The 22,485-nt window shown below is 41.1% G+C and overlaps 2 protein-coding genes across 2 annotated transcripts in view; one reads left to right on the top strand and one right to left on the bottom strand.

Annotated features, from left to right (window-relative positions):
- LOC124282919 (protein unc-93 homolog A-like) overlaps positions 1-22,485 on the bottom strand; it is a 158,296-nt gene that overhangs the window by 53,477 nt on the left and 82,334 nt on the right. The gene's annotated exons all lie outside the window — the stretch shown is intronic.
- Positions 380-18,806, top strand: LOC124282920 (phytanoyl-CoA dioxygenase, peroxisomal-like). Its single transcript, XM_046718967.1, has 10 exons — positions 380-444; positions 1,986-2,089; positions 7,222-7,267; positions 10,405-10,473; positions 13,004-13,080; positions 13,590-13,676; positions 16,071-16,157; positions 17,000-17,128; positions 18,139-18,318; positions 18,616-18,806. Exons 1-10 carry the CDS (start codon positions 429-431, stop codon positions 18,670-18,672), a joined length of 852 nt encoding a protein of 283 aa, XP_046574923.1. The 5' UTR covers positions 380-428; the 3' UTR covers positions 18,673-18,806.

The following is a 22,485-nucleotide window of genomic DNA, read 5'->3' as shown; positions in this document are numbered from 1 at the left end:
AGTTAGAGTGGTATGCATCAGGCTATTGAACAAAGATCGTACGAAAAGTAAAACTAACCACACTTTCACTAGGCCAATATAATTTATACTTTGATGACATGCAATTGACCGCTGAACTTGCCCAGTGACAGGAATTGGTTTTAAGACGTGGCATGCCCTTTCGACTCCATTTCTTATCTTATAGCTTCCCCAAGGCCTGACAGGTTTGACTTGGCTACTCCCACAGGCGTGTGCCAAGCATGGTGAGACCTGGCCATACAAAACCAAAGCGCACTGTCTGCCCCAGGCAAAGAGGACGTATGCATTTTCTCATTAAACAACAAATGTAGCTTTAATCTCTTTTATCATGACTGACCGGAATCTCTAAATAAAAGGTACCACAAACACCCTTGATTACACAGGACCAGCGATAAGCGTTCACTTTTACAATGGCTGGCCCTAAAGGTAGGTAAATTGTGCTTATACTCGTGTTATTTAAAGGTTGAATTATGCATAAAATGCCCGCGTTCGTGTTGATAATGCACTTAACTACGGTTATACCGAACCCAAAGGCCACTGATTATAGGTCGTTATACGCATCTCGACTGGAATATATGACAAGTGACCGGAAAGGTTCGTTATATCGATCAGACCTTTATATACATGTTGGTTATAAACGTACTTATGTTCTTGACAGGTCAAGGGGCGGTAGGGTAGCCTAGTGGTTAAAGCGTTGGCTCGTCACGCCGAAGACCCGGGTTCGAATCCCCACATGGGTACAATGTGTGAAGCCCATTTCTGGTGTCCCCCGCCGTGATGTTGCTGGAATATTGCTAAAAGCGGCGTAAAACCAAACTCAGTCAGTCAGTTGACAGGTCAAGCCACTGTTGTAAGTGAGTGAATTTAGTTTTACGCCGCTTGTAGCACTTTACCAGCAATATGACGGCGGGGGACACCAGAAATGGGCTTCACACATTGTACCCATGTGGGGAATCGAACCCGGGTCTTCGGCGTGACGAGCGAACGCTTTAACCCCTAGGCTACAAAATCGCCCCTAAAGTGACTATCACAGCCTGAGACACAAACACACAGTGTGTATGAATTATACAATGGTAATATACTGAACGTGATTTACACTTAAATCTGTTATCTCAGACAGCAGGTATATATATCACAGGGCCATAAAACACTTGTGACCCAGTTCACTTCATAGGCTTTTGAACACCTGCTTTGTCTGGCGCTGTTCAAAGCAATACATTTTAAAATTTAGGCAAAATTCACGTTTAAACGTGAGTTCAAACATCTAAAATAATAACATATATCTATTTAAGGTATATGCTCTTAGGTGTGGAAATAAATAGTTTGCTTTAGCATGAAAAGCACATTCTGAGAAGTATTGCAGAACCTTGTCGGCCAGGAGCCGATTAAATAAGAAACATATTCCTAAGATGGTGGCTATGAAGACTACCGAAAAAGTCATGAGAACATGTTAAACTAAAAGCATGTTCTGATTGCCATATATTTTATCAGTAATTCTGTAAAAGGACTCAAACACGTGAAGATCCGGGTAAGAATTGGTCTTAATCAACCCATGCTTGTTGTAAAAAGGCGACAAACGGGATCTGGTGGTCTGGCTCGCTAACACATGTCATCGTATCCCATGATGTTGATCACTGGATTGTTTAGTCCCGACGCGATTATTTATAACCCGCCACCATATATTTGGAATATTGCTTAGTGGGCGTTAAACAAACAAACAAACAAACAAACTGTAAAATGGTCCATAGTTGATCAGTTGTAGGTTCAAAATGTCCAGTGAAATCCTGCCACAATCATCTTCAAGGACAAGATCATAGTGTCCCCGATGGTTCATATAGGGTTCCCCTTATCTGTGATCTTTCGAAGCCGGAATAACATTACTTCGGACTTTTCACTAGAACATTACTGTCAGGAATAAGGGGATTGTCTTGTACATGAAGTTGATTGTTCTTTTCTGTGATTCCCAGACACACATTCCGTGATCTGGCCCAGTGGACCTTCACCCATGGAATGGATCAAGACAAAGCCTACAGCTATGTGGAGAGACAGCTTCAGGGAGGACGGATATCTGGTAAGAGTCAAAGAGCGTTAACAACATTCTGAACTTGTATACGCGAGTAAGTGAGGAAATGGGCGTAACGCTGCTCTGAACAGCGTTGCAGTTATATCGCGGTGTGTTAGTTTAATGTGAATAAACGGCCTGAAGTGACAGATACAACGGTGAGGGTGTTTCATTTATATCACGGCGCACCGGCTTGGAAACATTAAAGGGCAACCCGGGACTCTCGATCATATTCTCCCGGGGCCCGTTCCTCAAAGCGATCGTAGAGCTAAGATGATCCTAACTCCCATACTCTAACATAGACTTATGACTGTCGTAGCGCTACGAGAAGGTAGGTAACACTACAAACTCTCGATCGTAGGCTCTTGGCCATTAGAAGAGAGGTAACACTACAAACTCTCGATCGTAGGCTCCTGGTCACTAGAAGAGAGGTAACACTACACACTCTCGATCGTAGGCTCCTGGTCACTAGAAGAGGGTAACACTACACACTCTCGATCAAGGCACTAAAAGGGAAGCAACACTACAAACTCGATCGTAGGCTCCTGGTCACTAGAAGAGAGGTAACACTACAAACTCTCGATCGTAGGCTCCTCGCCACTAAAAGGGAAGCAACACTACAAACTCTCGATCGTAGGCTCCTGGTCACTAGAAGAGAGGTAACACTACAAACTCTCGATCGTAGGCTCCTGGCCACAAGAAGAGAGGTAACACTACAAACTCTCGATCGTAGGCTCCTGGCCACAAGAAGGGAAGCAACACTACAAACTCTCGATCGTAGGCTCCTGGCCACTAGAAGTTAGGTAACATTACAAAGTCTCGATCGTAGGCTCCTGGCCACTAGAAGTTAGGTAACACTACAAACACTCGATCGTAGGACCCCTGGCCACTTGAATGGAGGTAACACTACAAACTCTCGATCGTAGGCCCCTGGCCACTAGAAGAGAGGTAATACTACAAACTCTCGATCGTAGGCTCCTGGCCACTAGAAGGGAGGTAACACTACAAAGCAAACTGCGTCGCCTTTGATGCATATCGTCTAATCCTAACCAGCGCGTACGTCTTTGACGACTGGGTAAACATCGATCATTTGGTTTGTTGTTTGTTGTTAAACGCCGCATTCAGCAATATTCCAGCTATATGGCGGCGGTCTGTACAGAACCGAGTCTTGACCAGACAACCCAGTGATCAATGAGTTGTCAGTGAAATAAACTGCAGAAACAAAGCCGTACACATCGGCATCTTTGTCGGGATATTAATGATGTAAACTAGAACGTAGGTTTATATCGTTTTTTTTTAAATTTCCGCTAGCTCTAAATCTTTTTCCATCGCAGGTGCTTTTAACATTATACAGAAAAAGACAGCTGGGCAAACGAAGGGATGCATGATGGTGGCGTAATTTAAACAAATAGGAAGTGATTTTTCGATGGTGATGTATTTCATAAGGGTGTCGTGGCAGTGTTCTGATATAACGTTAGCAGGTTTTCAGCGACTGTCTTAAGCTTGTAACGTGTTTTAAGATTTTTGAAACGCAATGTTCAAATGTATACTTCCTTTTGCATGACAGTATACACTAAACGCCAAAAGAAACGTTACCCTTTTACTTTTATGAATTACTGAAAAACTATCAAAGATATGTTAGAAGGTATTAGTGTACAAGAAGGCTTAACAACACAGCTTTATGCAAATAACGAAAATAAATTCTCAAATCCATTCAAATTTAGGTGAAATGCATCTCTTTCAGAAGAGTTAAATTGTCCTATGTTCGTCTATGCCGAAATAAAACAATAACAGTGATTTTGATGTCCAAAAGAAAGGTTGAAATAAAATTTTGCTTTGGGACAATGATAAACCATTTAAAGTCACCATTTTTCAACTATTAAAACAAGAAACAACTGTTGTAGAGTGTGTAAAATTGTAAAATAATCATTCCTGTGACTTCAGTCTTCAAAAATATTTTCTGCTGATTTGTATTAGTTAAAACAAGTAAAACGTGTCTTTGATATTGTGAAAAAATGTTTAGGAACATCTAAAATTATCTTTGTTAACATTTTTGCTTGCAAAGTAACATTTTCCCATTTTCTGTTTACACATAGCAATATCAATCGCCAAAACGCAGCAATATTCAAGCGGTATTTGCATCCATTTCACTTGTAGAATGATTCTATAGGGTATGAAGAGGGCCTAGAATACGTGATATGATACACAAGTACGAGAAATATGCCACGATTAACAGTTGAAGAGAGAGAAAGAGCCATTGGGATGGTACAGATGGGGTCGACATACAATGCTGCTGCCAACGCCCACGGATGCCACCGTATCACGGTTATAAGATTTATTCAGGGTTTCAGACAGACTGGGGTCACCGTAAACAGACCGGAAATGTTTACGTCCACGCATCACAACGCCAGCTGAAGAAAGGTAGCGCCGTCATTGAAGAAGGAGGGTAACGTTTCTTTTGGCGTTTAGTGTATGTGTGAATAAGCGGAGTTAGGTTGCTGCAAGAATATAACTGCAATCTCACCGCCACGCATATATACCCGAGTCTAGGTAAAATATTCTTTGAAAGCATGATTAACACAGCCAGGATCAGTGAAAACCCAGTCAACCCCAGTTCAACAAAGTCATAGTATGACTATGATTGTTCTGAGGCTATTTAGAGAATGGATAGTTGTTTTGTGGAATAAGAAACAAGACACACATAATCAAATGCATGTATAACCACCGCTGACGTTGCCCAAGAGACGCCCTTTCATGATGGTTCCCTTGACCGTTGGCAACTCGAGAAAGCTTGTAGCGAAAGACTGCAGCTGTGGAAGTCATTGTTGACATTTGACAAAGGATAAACCCCCCAGCCGGACTCTCCAATTTGGGGTTCTAAAGACAAGCAATGTAAACTGCAAAGATGGAGTTTCTGTCCCTCTCTTCATCCCTTAAGGCGCGGGTCAGCTAAAGGTCTCTTTCTTTGAACCGCCATAAGTTTTGACTTCTCCTTAAGGTCAACATCAATTTCACGTGACGTTGATATTGAAAACAGTGAAACCATTGACGTCAAGTACAGCCTTCCGTATTTGACGATGGAGAAGCTGATAAGATCTACTGGATGCCATTAGATTAGATGTGAAGCCGGTGCAGTGGTTTTAGTTGGAGGCAGTGTTGATGGCTTGTTGCAATACCGTTGATGTAGACCCTTGAAATAAGCTTATAAATACGAAGAATGTCAGGCATTGATTTTGTTAGCCTTATGTTAGTTCGTTAAGAACAGAAAATGTGGTGGCTGAACCGAGTGTGGAGTGGAGATGTCGGTTTTGGGGTGAGGGTGGAGTGGAGATATGGGGGTTGGGGAGTGAGTGTAGTGGGGATGTCGGGGTGTGGATGTCGGGTTCAGGGTGGAGCGGGGATATCGGGGTTGGGGTCAGGGTGGAGTGGAGATATCGGGGTTGGGGTGAGGTTGGAGTGAAGATGTCGGGGTTAGGGAGAGCTGGAACTTTTTGTTAAATACATCGTTCCTGAAACATCAAGTATAATTCTAATGAGGTACATGTATGCCACAACAGAATATTCCTGCTATAAAACCACGTTCTTTCGTATAGCAGAATTATTCAATTATCACTGGCAGGCCTACCAAAGAAACATTTTCCATTGCAGAGAAATGCTGAAAAGTCCACATTAATCGTGGAAGTAGCAACATAAACATAATATCTCGCCACTTAAACAGTAAAAATGGTAACTTTAAAACTGGATTAAAAAATGAAGTACCTGCAACTCCGGTTTTGCGCATGCGCACATGGAAGAAGAAATCTCGACCGCCTGTTGACATTTTCCAGCTTGGACAAAGGTTATATTCCCTTTTTAAAGTATTTCTGTTGTGTTATTTGGCATTTATCATCTTGATACTTGTGCGCACACTTGTTTAGTATACTTTTCATTCGTATGAAATGATTGACAGCAATTATTTCGACACATGAAGTACCTTTTCTACGCGGGGCAATTCACGGTTGCTCGGATATGTAAAAGAAGCGCATGCGCAGTAGAGGTCAAAGTTCGCTGATATAAAACTGTTGCAGTTTCATAGTCTTTCGTTGCCGTTTTTACTTTTTCTGTAGCGAGGTAGTATGTTTATGTTGCTACTTCCACGATTAATGAGGGTTTTTCTATGTTTTTCTGCACAGTGGGAAAGTTTTCTTTGGTAGGCCTGACTGGACTACACCATCGTTAGACATTCCTATATTTTATTTCAACTTCGTGTAAAACTGCTGAATCAACAAAGTTTTTTAAACTCAAACCAGATCCGCACACATTATTTAAGTATCATTGCCATGGAATTAATAAGAATTTAAATGTGCGATGACAGGCATAGGTAATGTCAAGAGAGGACTCTTTTCCGGATATTTCAAGCTTGAAAACACCTATTTCTTCCAGTGTAATTGCTGACTACTCGATAGGTGCTTCAAATATGTTTTGCATTAAGACACAATTTACGTATGATTGCATTTACAATACGACCACATAAATCGAGACTTTATAAGCAAATGTAAGTGTGAGCGCAAATGTAAGTATAGTAATTCTCAACAGACAATTGATATGTTTTATATTCATAGGAACATAGCTACTGTTGCATTTTCGAAAAACAGCAGTTGTAGTGTACAAAAAATGGTATTGTATAACTGCATTTTCATTTTTTCTTTGATTCTGCTTTTCTGTCTGAAAGACACAGTGACAATGTATTGGATCATATTTCAATAAAACAAACCACATTTCGTACATCAGTTTCATCTTCCCCATAAATTGCTGAAAGATTTATATCGAGTGTCATATTCCTGATGAATAGATAACATTACGACACAAGGCTATAATGTACATGGTTCTTTTTTGATGCCATTCAAGTAGGAAATATGTTTTATTAATTGATGAATAGCATGTGAAATTGGATCGTTCTTTTTTCTTACGAAGCATTTAGCCTAGTGGTTAAAGCGTTCTCTCGTCACGCTGAAGACCCGGGATCGATCCCCCACATGGGTACAATGTGTGAAGCCCATTTCTGGTGTCGCCCGTAGTGATGTTGCTGGAATATTGCTGGAATATTGCCAAAAGCTGCGTAAATCCAAAGCCACACCTTTACTCACTCTTTTTCCTTACAGGTTGTGAAAGATCTTCTGACGAAGGAGGAGCTTCAAATTTACCAAGGTAATAGAACACGTAGTATAGTGTGTTGTTTGTATCGATAACTGATGCGTTTGTTGTTTCACACTCCGTAATGTTATACCTATACAAACAGCGGTTGTAAATAATGAAGCTCCTACAAAGCAAACTAGTGATCAACAGCATCAGCATCGATCTACGCATTTGGGATACGATGACATGTGTCAACCAAGTCGGCGACCTGACCACCCGATCCAGTTAGTCGCCTCTTACGACAAGCATGGGTTACTGAAGACCAGTTCTAAATCTTCAACGCTCATCCGACGTGTGAATGTATGTCACACGATTGACAATAAGACCTGCGAATCCATATACATATATTCTTATAGGTTTGTTTCTTGTTTAATGCCGCGCTCAGCAATGTCCAAGCAACATGGTGGCTGCTTGTGAATACAATCTCCCAAAGCCGATGGTACAATTCCGGCTATATCAGGAGCAAGTTTGTTTGTTGAACGCCGCACTCAGCAATCCTACAGCTGTATAGTCCTAACTGCCAGTTCACCTGATGAAGGGACCTGGAATGGTCTCGAAACGTCGTGAGAGAAATTACAAAGAAGTTTAATCCATAAAAATATCTTGGACATCAATGTACAACTTCTAAATGCCACTGAAAGTCATGTATAACGACTGTCCTTAAATTACCAATGGACCACTGCCCCACTGGTTTCACAACACATTTTCAGAGCCACGTACGATGTGCGGAAATTACCGATGTTTTGCGAATGCAAATTGATGAAAGGGAGATAACTCTAAATTTGTTTTCCTTGTCTGCTGTTGTCAGTATTGGCTTATTGCCTAACTCTGGTATCTACTCCTTATTAAGAGTCACACTTTCAGTTTTTCACCTGTACATAACCTGGCCCAGGCAATCATGTGAAATCGAAAAAATGATGCATACCATCACAGAACGATGACGTACAATCAATCAAATAAGCTAGCCTGATCCATATGATCCTATTACGAGGTTGCTGTGGACCCATTACATGTATGACCTAATACTTCGTATCATTTAGATAAGCTAAGAATCAATGAACATGGGTGTATTTCATAACTCAAGCCGACAGCGTTAGTCTGGAAGCAGCATCCGTTAATTTCAAGGTAGGTGATATATTTGATGCGTGGAGATAGATTAATGTAGTCCATAGCCACGTTGTACCGTAGTGAGGTCTCAGTAACGTAACAGGCCTTTCAGAACATACGTTGCTGACAACTTAAACCTGTTCTACCTTTGGTTCCTGCAGCAATTTTAAAGCTTTTAGCCAAAAATGAGCGCCACAAAAAGGGGTACAAAAATACTATATCAAATTATAGGCGCGCAGAGTCTTTAACTAGAACTCGATAACATGGAAGCATGCTCATGCTTTGAAAGTTTGGTTTGGCGGAAATCACACCTCTCCTTACATCTTGCTTCGCGTATCCCGCAGTCTTTTTTCAACGAAGACCAATGAATTCTAAGCATACTGTCGTCCAATCGCAGCCTACGAGACATCGGCCAACGCATTCAGGTAGACAGGCGCCCAGTCAACCGTTAGGTATGACTTAATGTGACATTACGTTTCCATTCTTCTGCTACACAAGTTTCAAAGACATCTATACAGGCTCTGTCTATTTGCGTCGAGCAGCTAATTATGTTCCGGACTTCAAACTGGATCCGTGTGATAAATATTAAGGATGTCACTGTTATTTGGCGTATTAATATCGGTCTCAGTAGACTCATTGACTGTCTTTGTTGTTCTGGGGCAGAGCATATCCAGGACATTTTACACTGATTGGTCTGGCGTAAAAGACTGAAAAGACAGGTCAATATACAAAGACACGTCTTAACCCGCACATAACCGTCTCAACATTCATCAACTCAAAGTAATTTATGGAGCCAGTTTGAAAGTCAAACTCCTTCCAAAGATAGTTTACTAATAGCCATTCCTTCACCACGATTATTTACAACCAGGCCAGCAATATTTTTGTCAGACGCTAATCTGCAGAGTCTTACACAGACACTTTAATGAACACACGAGGGAGTCATTTAGCAAGATACAGCTGATCACACACTTGTAGTCTGGTATGTCCCAGGCGTGCTGTAACAGATGACACCTCAACTCTAACATATACAGACCTCGTGCGATCCGTGTGTTAGAAATATCACAAGTTAGAATCAGTAATTTGCTATTCAGGAAATGTACAGTGTATGTACAGACTTAAGCATGTTGAGGAGGTTCTACGATATGACGTATGTCTAGGAATTTAAATGTCATGAAACTGTATAATTAATAATAAGGCCACTTATATAGCGCTGAACTCCACGGGCATGCTCTAGGGGCACACAGCATAATGGACATTATTACCTCGGATAACCCATGCTGTTAGGCACTAGAAGGTTAATAGTCACACGACTAATCCCACCGGGTACCCATTTTCTGCTGGGTGAATAGAGGCAATTTCGAACAAATTCACTTGCCAAAGTTGAGACCACATATGTCTCGTTTGTTTCGTTGTTGGGCAGCACTGAAGTCCCAGAAACGCTCAGGATCCAAGCTGACAAACACGGTCACCAATCAAAAGACTCTCCAACGTTCTTAACTTCAACAGATTTGGGACCTGGGCTGTACGCAGAAGACCACACACCACGTGCACCATGCAAAGCATGAGTTGACAATTCATGAAACTATATTGGCATCATGCTAAAAGTATTCAGTTATCTTAGCAGTTGTTTGGTTCGTGTACATGATCACAATGAATACCAATTATCTGTGCGTGTTAACCATATTTGCATTTGCGACTGTCTGAAACCAGTCTGTGCTATATGATTCCAGCGGGTGAAGTCAAACAAAATGTTGTTTTCTTGAAGCCATTAACGACTCGAATGTCCTGAGTCAATTATTTACCTAAGACCCAGCACTGAATAATAAATGTGGACACTGGGCCTGGTTATGTGTGTTTATTGGTGGTAAACGCCGTCATCACCAACAATCAAGCTGTATCAAGGCGGTCTGAACATAATCGAAGTCAACAAAAGTATTAACGTGCAATAGTGTCATTGGATAACCCAGTATATACATTTGCCTCTTGCGCCCAAAGAAGTCTTTTGCGGCAGATCAAGTGTTGTGTATCTATTTTTTATCAAGATATCTGCACTAAGATGCTCCAAGGCGACATCGACACGGCTACTCACAGGCATGATCTTGGAAACGTTGGTAAGTTACATTTCTCTACAGAATAAAATGTGTACATTCACATGAGCGCATTAACGAATGACTACAGATAGCCCACCTTAGTTACAGGTGAGCGTTCCTGTTAAAAGCTGTCTGAACGACGGGATTTACTAAAAATGATTTGGTGTTCGTGCGTAAGGAAAAGGAATGTTGCTCAATGCTTTATAAATATTCAGATGAATGTCAGTGAGTGAGTGAATGAGTTGTGTTTAAGGTCCACACTGGCGTTCTCTAATTTACAGAGCCAAATTCAGAACTACTGGCAGCAAGGCCCAAAGTAACCTGCTGGGCAAAAGACGGTATATTCAGGTGTATACTTTCTTTGTCCGACAGTATACCCTGGGCCGTGCTGACTGTAGTGCATTACATGAACTTTTGACTTCGGCTCTGTACAATTACTGAACTCCAGATCCTACAATTTACATCAACTGATCGTTTCCGTAATTTCTTACGACTACCAAGGGGTTCCTGACACCTGTACCGACCTAAATCCCCTAGAGGAACGTTTGTAGCGTGGTAATCAGTTAACTCAGACACACTGAGAACAACAGAGGCAATTTAGCTTTGTTGCTGGAAACAACAGCCTGACCATGAACGACTTCAAATATTCAGTGTGTCTTCCCCTAAAAGGTACAATCACTTTGAGAAGACGAATCGGTTGACCCCAAAACGCCTAGACATCGTCCATCGACTCACATGAGAGAGCGGCTGCAAAGATATACATCAGTTTGGAAAGACCCTTTCAGTGTAATTGTTTGGTGTGTTGCACTGACGGGATAGGTCATTGGTGTAATCTAGTGCATGCTGGATAATAATTTATTACCAGTGTTGATCCCCATGGTAAGATGTAGCCCGAAAGTATGCAGGTTTTACGTCTTTGGTACAACCAATAAGCATGAGTATGGTGCTGGAAGACCAAACGGGATTCGAATCAACGATCGTAGGTGCGTCGCGTCCCCATCTGCACGGCGAATTAACGACTGGACCACCCGTGATGTAAGGTACATATGTTTACCCCTAGGATGTCCTATTTAACAAATATATAAAAGAGACATACTTCTGTGGTATTGCTTGTGATGTGCATGCTATCTTATCCTCTGATAATATTGTGTTATAGAACTTGGGTTCGGGTGGTCTAGATTAAGTTTGTAGCGTCGCCTTTTCGTGTCAGGATCCGCTGACAGTGGACTCGACTGCTAGATTCGCCCTGATTATGTGCTTTTTTTAGCGTGAATTTGCTTGTGAGTTTTGAGAAGAGCAGAACGTACTGGACTCAAACACAGCCTGATAAAGCTGAAATAATATAAAGCTGCGGAATAAAGTACTCATTTCGCTCAGTGTAAATCCTGAAGCTGTAAAAGAAGCATTTGTACTAGAATGGAAAATACTATAATGATATCCATTCGTAACACGCAGCTATTTCCGTCAGGAATTATTTGCTGGAAAGAACAGAATACAATGCGCAGTCCGGATAATGTGTCTAAGTGGGTAACCATGTTACACTCTGGCATCATAGCCCAATGGGCTGGGACTATAAAACCGTCATTAGACCGGACTTGTACAAGCAAACAGACACATGCATGAACTTGTCTATGTAAGAGCAATTATGGTCAACGATATGTTCAACCTCCTGTCATGTCACCTCGCAAACATTTATTGCTACAAAGAGTATCACTGAAAATTGACCCTGGGATATCCTGGTGGTTCCACTCGACTTCCATCCCCGATGTGTACAAAGTGTGAAAAACATTTCTGGCACCACCCGCAGCGATATTGCAGGAATGTTGCAAAAAGGCGGCGTAAAACCAGAATCACTCACTGCAGCATTAAATAATCTTCCCAAGCTGTTTCCGTACTTATACGCTGATGAAGAATTTATAGAGGACATTCATCTTTCTTTGATGGGCATTTTAAAAGTTGAGTTGATGAAGAATAATGACAATTATTATGGATACACAACTGGCTTCCTATCAGTTGTATAAGTTCTAATTCAGTCCTTGTATGTCACCCTACTGGCTTCCTATCAATTTACTCAATCTCTCATACAAACGTTGTACATCAACCTCATCTATTGTATAAACAACTCATTCCCTATCTACTGTAACAACAACTCCTGTATATATTCTCTCAATTTGTTACTCATGTATCACTTGCTTGACAACGACATTAGAATCTATGTCGAAACGTCGCCTCCACAGAATAAAAGAAGTTGAATATCCATAATAATTGTCTTTATTCGACATTCATCTTATGTTAATGTCTTCCCAAATGTGTGATTTCACTATGTGCATATTGTTCCTAACACCGATTTAACTGATTGATATTGTCCCGGCACCCTACGTGGATTTGTTTTTAAGTTCCAAGAAATAATTCCAGCAATGTCAGTTCCACAAGTTGTTATTCTACTTTCTCCATTGTGTCGAAATTCCACTTCACTTTTTCCCCATGTTTCTTTTACAAAGTTAGTCTGCAGAGTGAAGTCATCGATCAATGTCTGTTTCTTCTTTTCCAGCTGAACAAAAGCAACCTCACATAGAGAACATTTGTCAGATACTTTGGCCAAGTATGTATGTGAGGCACTTGGATGAGGTAGGTACAGATGATGATATATATAACCTTTTTAACTCGAATATGTTAGTTTGAGACGACGTACTTCTGTGGTTGAGGTTGAGCAGAGATCTGTTATCGGTGCTCCGCTTGTTTTAACATAATACTTGTATGGACAGCGCGTCGAAACACCCACAGAAACATTGCAGTGTAGAGTTGCGTCCCTTTGGCGTGCCAGGAAATTGTGATCATGGGCTAAAATTCCGATTCGCCCTGGATATGTGTTTTTGACAGCGTCATAATCGAGCTTTAGGGTTTCACAACAGTAAAAGTCAAGCATCACTTCCTCCTTCCTCATCAACTTGACTCCCTCCTGATATAACTGAAGCACTTATGAACGCGACGTTAAAGCCAGCACTCTTCACTGCCACTCCGGAAACTTTCGGTGACACATCTGGGTTATTAATGTCCACCATTAATGTCCACCACAAATGGACATGACTCCCCGCTAGTGATTCGTTAATCCCAGACTGCCATGGTAATCGTTTCAGGGACCTGTACACAGACGAGTGTTGGCTATTGCCCACTGCCTGCTTGGGGAGGACATTGTGTTCGACCACGATATGATTCTAGCGAAGGTAACGTTCCGTCTATGACATATTTCTGGAGGTATGGGATATGCTTGAATGTGGACTCATAATACATTCTGTTTTAGAATATCCAGCATGTATTTTTGTAAAACATGATGACATATATTTTTTAATCATCAGAATGAGTCTGTGAGCACCGCTTCAACACTGTTCCAAAAATTTCACGGCGGGGATTGTATGGTTTTTCGCTGCCTTTACGGCTAGGAACACAAGAAATTGGCTTCACACATTGTAACCTTTGGGGAAGTAGAAGCCCGATCCTTGTCGTGACGAGCGAACGCTTTAACCATTATGGCACAGACGAACGGGCGTCACAAAATGTATCAATTTTGGAATCGAACCTGTTTTTTCGGGCCGACTAACGCACGCTCTCACTCTCGCTAGGTTACCCCACCTCCCCTGAAGTAGTCACATTAAAAGTAAATGTTCGTGATCATGATGATGATGGCAACAGTGAGATTAACAAAAAATATTTTTTCGTTGATGAAATATAAGATGCATCATGTTACTGATTATCTCCCATAAAGTGACGTTTACATGTTGTTCAAGGGACACGGGGACCGCAGTTTCCACGTACTTAGTCATATAACCACCACGATCACTAATGCACGCCCAGACTAGAGTGAGTGAGTCAGTTTAGTTTTACACCGCACTCAGCAATATTCCAGCTATATGGCGGCGGTCTGTAAATAATCGAGTCTGGACTAGACAATCCAGTGATCAACAGCATGGGCATCAATCTGCGCAATTGGGAACCGGTGACATGTGTCAACCAAGTCAGCAAGCCTGACCACCCAATCCCGTTAGTCGCCTCTTACGACAAGCATGGGCTACTGAAGATCAATTCTAACCCGGACCATCACGGGTCCCAGACTAGAAGTCATCGAAGTCGTCAAGTACCTGTCAATCAGTTGCCACATGGGGACAATGTGCGAAGCCCATTTCTGGTGTCCCCTGCCGTGATATTGCGTAAATATTTCAAAAAGGGGCGCAAAACCATATTCACTCACTCCTCGTTGCTGACCAGTTGTGGATGCTACTGTGGTGGTTGTACACGCATTCTGACCTGGGTGTCCAGATGATCTTGGTTGAACGGCCACGTCCTGAGCAACCATAAAATCCCGCAGTGTGCGCTTTGGCGTTATCGTGTTGTAAGAGTGTTCATTGCTCAATGCGAAGGCATGATAACACCAAGGGTTGAAGAACGTCATTCCTGTGGATCTGGTTGGTGGTTGCCGCGGATGATTAAAAGTCACGTCAGTTAGTTGCCATAAATTCCTCCAAAAAACATCACCATGCCGTCCACATATGAACGCAGTCTGGCGCCAACAGTTCCACCTGCGACCATAAATCCAAGCACGACCTCGATTATAAAATAAACGGAATCTGCTTTCGACAGTAAAAATCTTTCTGTCAGTAACGATTCTACTCGTGTTGCACTGTATTCTCCCAATGCCTTGCTCGACCTTGGTGTTGATGAGTAAAGGCCATTCAAAGGAAGAGGCGGTGGGCTCGAACATTTCCAACATGGACGACGAAGCACTGTGCGTGTATTGATGTGGCTTCCGAACATTTGTGCTGTCGTTTCCGTCGTTGAAACGAACCTGTTGCGTAACTGGCGGTCACTCTCTGAGCGAGTGAGTGTTGTTTGACGCCTCTTTTAGCAATAATCCAGCAATATTACGGTGGGAAACATTGTACCCATGTGTGGGATGGAACCCAGGTCTTTGGCGTGACAAGCGAACGCTTTAACCACTACGCTACCCCACCGCCTCGTCATCCGCTGACATCGTTATTGACCGCCTGATCTGTCATGATGTCGTACTGTGTGTCTCAAACAATCTGACGATGGTTGTACGTGGTAAATTAGTTTCTTGCAATCTGGGTGGGGATGACACAAAATTTGACTCAGTCATACCCGCCTTTCCATTTTAATTTGACAACGTTCCATTCCATTTTACCATTTCTGATGTCTGATAAATATTCGCTTAAAATTGCATGCGCATCCTTTGCTTTGGTGCAGCAAGGTTTTGATACAGTTCTTTTGCCTGACAGTTTACGACGACCCTGGAAAATACTTGACACAATTTTCATCCAGTCCTGTCTGTAGTGAGTTCGAAAAGAACGGTACAAGAATGACATTTTCAGTAAAGTTCGATTAAAAATCTTCAATAAAATCTTAACACGACTTCGGTAAATATGAGAGCTGCTGAAGCAAAAAGCCCGACCTGCTTTACACACATCGTGTTTCGTGTGGCACCTACTTTTCCATCACCGTTCAAACACTTCAATGCTGACGAGAGGTCCTAATTAACCTGCGTTACCTCAGGGGATTGTTCATAATTCAATATTTAGAATAATGCATGTGTTTTCCTGCTGTAGGCGCCGTTCACCGACACGACGACCCCTTGGCATCAAGATGAATCCTATTGGCCTGTTGTGGCGGACAAAAGAGCTCTCATGTGTTGGGTAGTAGAAAGTAGTACTAATTACGTTACTTGGCGTAATTGATTCCTATAATACTCTGGTCGATAACATTTATATTTCACATTTTAACTATCAACTCGAGGCCTGTGAGACAAATGATCATGTTGGAAATGGTTTCTGTCACGATCTGATAGAAGGTCGCGAGAATTGATGAATACCAACCTACGTAAAACTATTGTTAATTAACGTGAACCTTTTTTTAGTTACCCGCAAACTCGGCGTTCACATTTCAAAATACTTACGCTTTGATCGAAAACTAATCTTTTCCAAGGCTCGGGAAAGGTACAACAAAGGTCGGATTATTGTAATACGTGATGTGTCGTGTCAGACAACATTTTAGAATACAATTACTGATTGGTCGGAGGAAGTACTATACCCATAAACGCAATATGCACTGACAATACGCACTCATGTGTTGCGAATGCTTCTTGATGACATCAATAGGAAGTATGTAAATGCTCCGAATGACGCGATTTCCATTATCTTTTCTCGTAGTGAAAAAACGAAACATCCAATCAGTAACATCATGCAACATCCTGGCATAAGTTGAAACAATAAAAGTCGGTCTCAATGGGCTTGAAAACGAAATACAATCTTTGCAATGCGAAAAAACCCCAGAACCGACCTTCCTGAACAAAATGGGTATGACATATCCAATTTATATTTCCAACCAGAACTAAACCCTCTCATGTCAATGCACGGAAGGAAAATTGCTCTGTCAGACTTGACAAAAAAATCACAGACCCTTGATAAAGACGTCACTCCATCTTGTCCCAAAAGGGATGTCATCTTAAGACTTCATCGAGGTTTTGTTTCTTTGACAGACAGCTTTAGACAATGCCGTGAAAGACAACGGATGCATGTGGTTTGGGAGAGGATCTCATAAGGGAATGTTGCGTGTACACACGCCTGTCAAGGAGGGTTGCCATCTTCTTTCTTGCGAAACATACGAGGTATTGTCAACACTTGTAGTGGATGCAATATTGAAAATATTTTTACATGAGAGGTGACGGTGTAATTTATGAAAATAAGGTAATATTATGAAAATAAGGTAATATTATGAAAGAATTTACTATAAACCCAGCCTGTCATGTAGTTTCTGTTTGAAGTTGTATTGTTTGTCCACAAGCAAATGCACAGAAGATGGTATGGATCGAATACCATTCACTTTAAATCTCCAAAACATGAAAATATGATATCAGTATGTGCGACTACACCTCAGTTACAAACTTATCCACAAGTGATAAACACTCTCAGGTGGACGTTGCATGAGAAGTTCAGTACACGTGACATCCAGTGAAAAATGTTTCAGGCACGGTTTAACACCGAAGTATCCTTAATTTGGGATAAACGGTGGCCCGACATACATTCGCAAACGTGTTGGTTCACAAATTGGCTCATGGTTAAATGTTCTCTTGAAGATGGAAAAATCCCTCTTTTACGCTCATGTGACTCATTCTTATGGACTTTTACCTACGAAGTTAAAAACTTGGAAGTGTACCAATGCTCCAATTTCAAAATGTCTCATAATTCATGTACCGTTATTACAAAGTGTCTTTAGAATTTGACATTTCACTTGAGCCAAGAAATCAACCCTTCCTTTAAAGGCATATATAAATACAGATAATATACAAACATATGTCATTAATCTGTTATTAATAACCAATGTCGACACAGTAAAACCAATTGGGCAAAAGAAACTCGTTTTTTTTGAGAACGTTAGTACAAATAATGGGGTGCCCTGGCGAGCACACACTGAGCCGACCATCTATGCAACCATAATAATCTGTTGTGCGAAAGCTACCTCCCTTCGGCATACCAGGGTCTTATAATCGTTATTTGATACTCAGCTATGTTTACATTAATAATGGTCTGGCTAGGTTACAACTGTTCAGGTTTTTGTCATTTGAATACACATGGGTGTTCAGAGCGCAGTATTTAATGTATTAAAATCTCCCTCCAGAGTGACGACATGGTATGCGTGGAAATTCCGGCTGGGTCATGTACATTTCATCATGCTCGTACGCTGCACTATACACGTGGCAATGCAACCAATCAAATGAGACGAGCTATTGTGACATCATACAGGCCAGCCGCCATGTTGAAGGAGTTTCAAAATGTGGGTCACGACCACGGAAAAAGAGTTTGTAGTTCAATTTCAGGGCATACAAATAATAAAGAGGATTCGTGTATGATTAATGGTTGAGCTATAAATACCGTTCCAGATATGGTAAATTCCAGAATATAATAACCATATTTAAAAATTCTAATCTATTAAGTTGTTACGAATCGCAGTTTTGTATGTGTACAAAAATATATACTCATGTCGAAATATAAATGCTAAATATAGATGTAATCTCACCTCACCTCACTTCCATCTCGCCTAATCACACCATACCTCACCTACCCCATCTCACATACTGTAAGTCATTACTTTCAGGGTCTGAAGAGTGTACTGTTGACTGGCCAAACCCATGGATGGCAGGATAAAATCTGAGACATCATTTTTCAACGTGGGCCGAATATTTGACATGCATTTAATTAAGATATTGATGTATACCTCCAAATGCAATTCCAAAGGTCGAATGCTATATTGGTCACATTTCCAAAATAAACAGAAGTCAGAATCGTTGCTTCATTTCTTATTTAAGCAACTGAAAAATAACCAGAAACGTAAAATGTCAAAGGTAAAGGTCAATGTCAAGAACACCAATACCCCGTCTAAACATACATCATGAACAGGTCTGGAAGAATGTCTCTGCCTTGACGGGAGGAAAAACAACTCAGTCAGGCTTCTCTTCAGATTCCAGCCTAATTAACAAACATCTTGTTACTGGACAAACCCGACTGGCCATTTAATCCCCTGGATTATTGCAGGAACCCTCATGATCACTCAACGTCCAGAAAATCTAATCATACACATCTTTTGGAAGACCCATGTCTTCGAAAACTCCCAAACATAGCCAAGTGTTGTGCAGTTATTAGGCGTGAACTTTATGCTTAATACCTGTTTTCGTCGGTTTTCATAATACAGGAAATCTTTTGCCAGTATGCAGTCATACTTTCTGTCATTACGTGTTTTTTTTACAACTCTGATATGTGAAAAGATTACTGTTCTACTGCCTTGTCGTAAGCTAGTATTGAAAACAGAGATGCGTGCAAAGCCAATTATAATACGTTTGTGTCTTTAAGTTGACAGGTAAAAATGGGAACTGACGTGCAAGAATAGGCTTCTTAAATGCTGACATTCTAGATTTAATGAGTTTGTCAAAGAAGATCACAACAAGGTCACCGCAATGTGTGGCACAGTCAACTAGTGTAAACTGACACTAGTTGACCGTGGCACTGTGTAAACTGACATTAGTTAACTGTGCCACTGTGTAAACTTACACTAGTTGACTGTGCCACTGTGTAAACTTACACTAGTTGACTGTGCCACTGTGTAAACTTACACTATTTGACTGTGCCACTGTGTAAACTTACACTAGTTGACTGTGCCACTGTGTAAACATACACTAGTTGACTGTGCCACAGTGGAAACTTACACTAGTTGACTGTGCCACACAAAGCAGAGACCTTGTTGTAGTACCTTGGGCATGTACTTTTGATTCTATGTCTTACGTCGGGTAACATGTATAAAATAATTATATAAGATTATAGAAGTAAACCCTTTCATTTAAGTGCACGAAATTCAAATTGTTCTGTAAGATTTGACAAAATAAATTGAACATATTTAATATGAACCAAAAAACGAAAATGAAAAATAATTGATGCCTGCTCAACGGTGCCAAACAATGCAATCACATGTATGTAAATTAAGCTCCCAATGAAGCATATATCCAAAGCTGCATTATAAGCGATCTATGGTTAACAGGCTCACACTACCGGGCATTCATTCCCAGCTGACCCGTGAAGGTCCGGGCTAGAATGAACCTTCAGTAACCCATGCTTGTCGTAAGAGGCGACTAACGGGATCGGTGGTCATGCTCGCTGGCATGGTTGACACATGTCATCGGTTCCCAATTGCGTAGATCGATGCTCATGCTGTTGATCACTGGATTGTCTGGTCCAGTCTCGATTATTTACAGACCGACGTCATATAGCTGGAATGGCCAAGTGACAATATGTTATCCCTGCAAGGTCAAAACATATTTTGATCAAGGACCACGCTGTAGAAGTAGATGTCATAACAAAATCTGTGTTAGCCACGATAGCTGATGTGGTTCCCAGCCTCACCCATTATCGATATTACCCAGACACACCGTTACACAACAAGGTAATATTACATATCATCTGTCGTATAAAGGGCAAATTGGAATTGGCTTCCATCACCCAAGTCTCACTATTACCCTCTGGCATATAACACAATCCAAATTCAGGCCTCTGGAATACAACACAATCTCCTTATAGTGGTCTTAACTGAATACCTTTCTCCACAAAACAGCCAGGTTTGGTACCTTCCTCCTAAGTCTCCATCATCCTCAGTCTTATCGACAAGCACCAATGTATTCGTGTAAAATCTGAGCCAGATCTTGACGTTCAGTTAGATTTACGGTTCCTTCTTTGAAATAAACATCTAAAAACGAGGTGCTCTACGGTCCCTTTGGCTATTTCATGCAACAACTTCAATTAGCCTACCTAACAAGGAAACATTACTGCATTTAATGGATAGACTCCGGGTTGGTTTTATTAGATACTTTGGACTCTGTATTTTATCCGTAAAACATGTTTCATCGAGACTAAGTAATGCCTGAAAAGGTTATATAGGGAAGGAACGTTGGCACTATACCCAGGGGCTTGAAAAAGAAAGAAAAAATACTATGGTTTGCCGCAGCTAATTTTCTGACCGGAGGGATCGGCCAACAACTATGGATTGACATAGGTAATGAAACTGTTTTTTGCTTACGCAGGGCTCCAAGAGACTTGATGTCTTAACTGGCTACTCCACTGTACTATACTGAGCCTGGTTATTACTAAAACAAGGAGTGGGATATATTGGCTTCAACGCACGGCGGCTTAAAAAATTGACCAATTTGCAACATCAATGGGCAGCTTTTCACGTATCCCATTCGTGGGTGGACTGGAGTGGAATGGCGTCTGTCTTGCAGGGTTGTAATTGAATTCATCAAATATATAAGTTTAACAGTCCCTAAACTTAATTGTCTTGCAGCTTTTTTGGAACATCATTTGTCAGTGACTATTTTCTACATCCTGTACCAGGCATATGCACTTTTCATTTTAATCCACTGAGTGATGTAAATTTAGTGCAGCCGTCGAAAGACTGTACTTTACCAAAACCACTTACGCCAGCCAACACATACGGTATACATATTCATTCCATTCAGTTCGACTGATGCAATTTTATATGAGACCATCAAAGAGTCCATCAATGCCTGATAACATGGGTACAGATTTTCCTATTATCCTGGTAAAGCTAACTGTCAGTGTGGGGGTTTCAGCTCATAGATCCAGAGAAGCTTTCACATGATTTACAACGTCTATTCAAGCAATGTTACACCATGTGCTCAAGTTATGGCAGTTTTACGATCGCCACTTGATCCACTGTATTCAATAGACAGGAACAGAATATAAGGCTCTTATCTCAGCTATTCCACCATGATTTGATTAAGTTTACGACGCCTTCAGTGATTCAATTAAAATCAAAGGCTGCCATCTCCTTAAATCAAGTCATAAGGGTCTCTCTGAAACCATACTGCACTGTAGAAGAGTCGTCTTCTAATTTCCTTAATGAACTCTTCGTTTCTGATCACCACACACTGAGAATTACATAGCGTGTATTGGGCCCTAGGGAAGCAATCGTGGTAAGTGTTCTAAGTTTTAAAACTGTTTCGTTTGTGGACAACGAGGAGGATTACGGCATTCTCAGATGGAAATTATATTGGCGAGTTTGCCCATAAAGGTAGCGTTGTCCTAAAAACAAGCGATAGTTATATAATATTGAGCCTTTATGTGAGAAAGTTTAGTGTTGTCGTCTTAATGAGAGAATGCTCATAACGAATCAGGTGGCGATATTGACAGAAGTGATTATCCTGTTTTAATGACGTTATTGACAGAATTGATGGCCTCATGGTAATTCAGGGGAATTAATCTTGTTTTTATGATAGCGAGATAATCAGAAGGATTTGCAATATGGACAACTGGCAGGGTAACTATTCTGAATTCGTGTATATTGTATCGGTGGTATTTGTAATGAAGGGATGGAGATTCTAAAGTTGAGGCGGAGTTTGCGGAAAAGTTACAAGGTTGAATTGTCGATGACAGTTAGGAAGATGATGATGATGGTTATGGT

The sequence above is a fragment of the Haliotis rubra genome, unplaced genomic scaffold (assembly GCF_003918875.1).
Source record: "Haliotis rubra isolate DU_JTF1 unplaced genomic scaffold, ASM391887v1 Scf307, whole genome shotgun sequence".
Taxonomy (NCBI): domain Eukaryota; kingdom Metazoa; phylum Mollusca; class Gastropoda; order Lepetellida; family Haliotidae; genus Haliotis; species Haliotis rubra.
Note: the sequence above shows the minus strand (reverse complement) of the source record. Positions and strands in the feature narration are given on the sequence as shown.

Coding starts and splice junctions, on each gene's coding strand:
- LOC124282920 (XM_046718967.1), top strand. Junction 16,158..16,999: donor AAAGAGCTCTCATGTGTTGG/GTAGTAGAAAGT, acceptor TTTCTTTGACAG/ACAGCTTTAGACAATGCCGT. Junction 17,129..18,138: donor TTTCTTGCGAAACATACGAG/GTATTGTCAACA, acceptor ATCTCCCTCCAG/AGTGACGACATGGTATGCGT.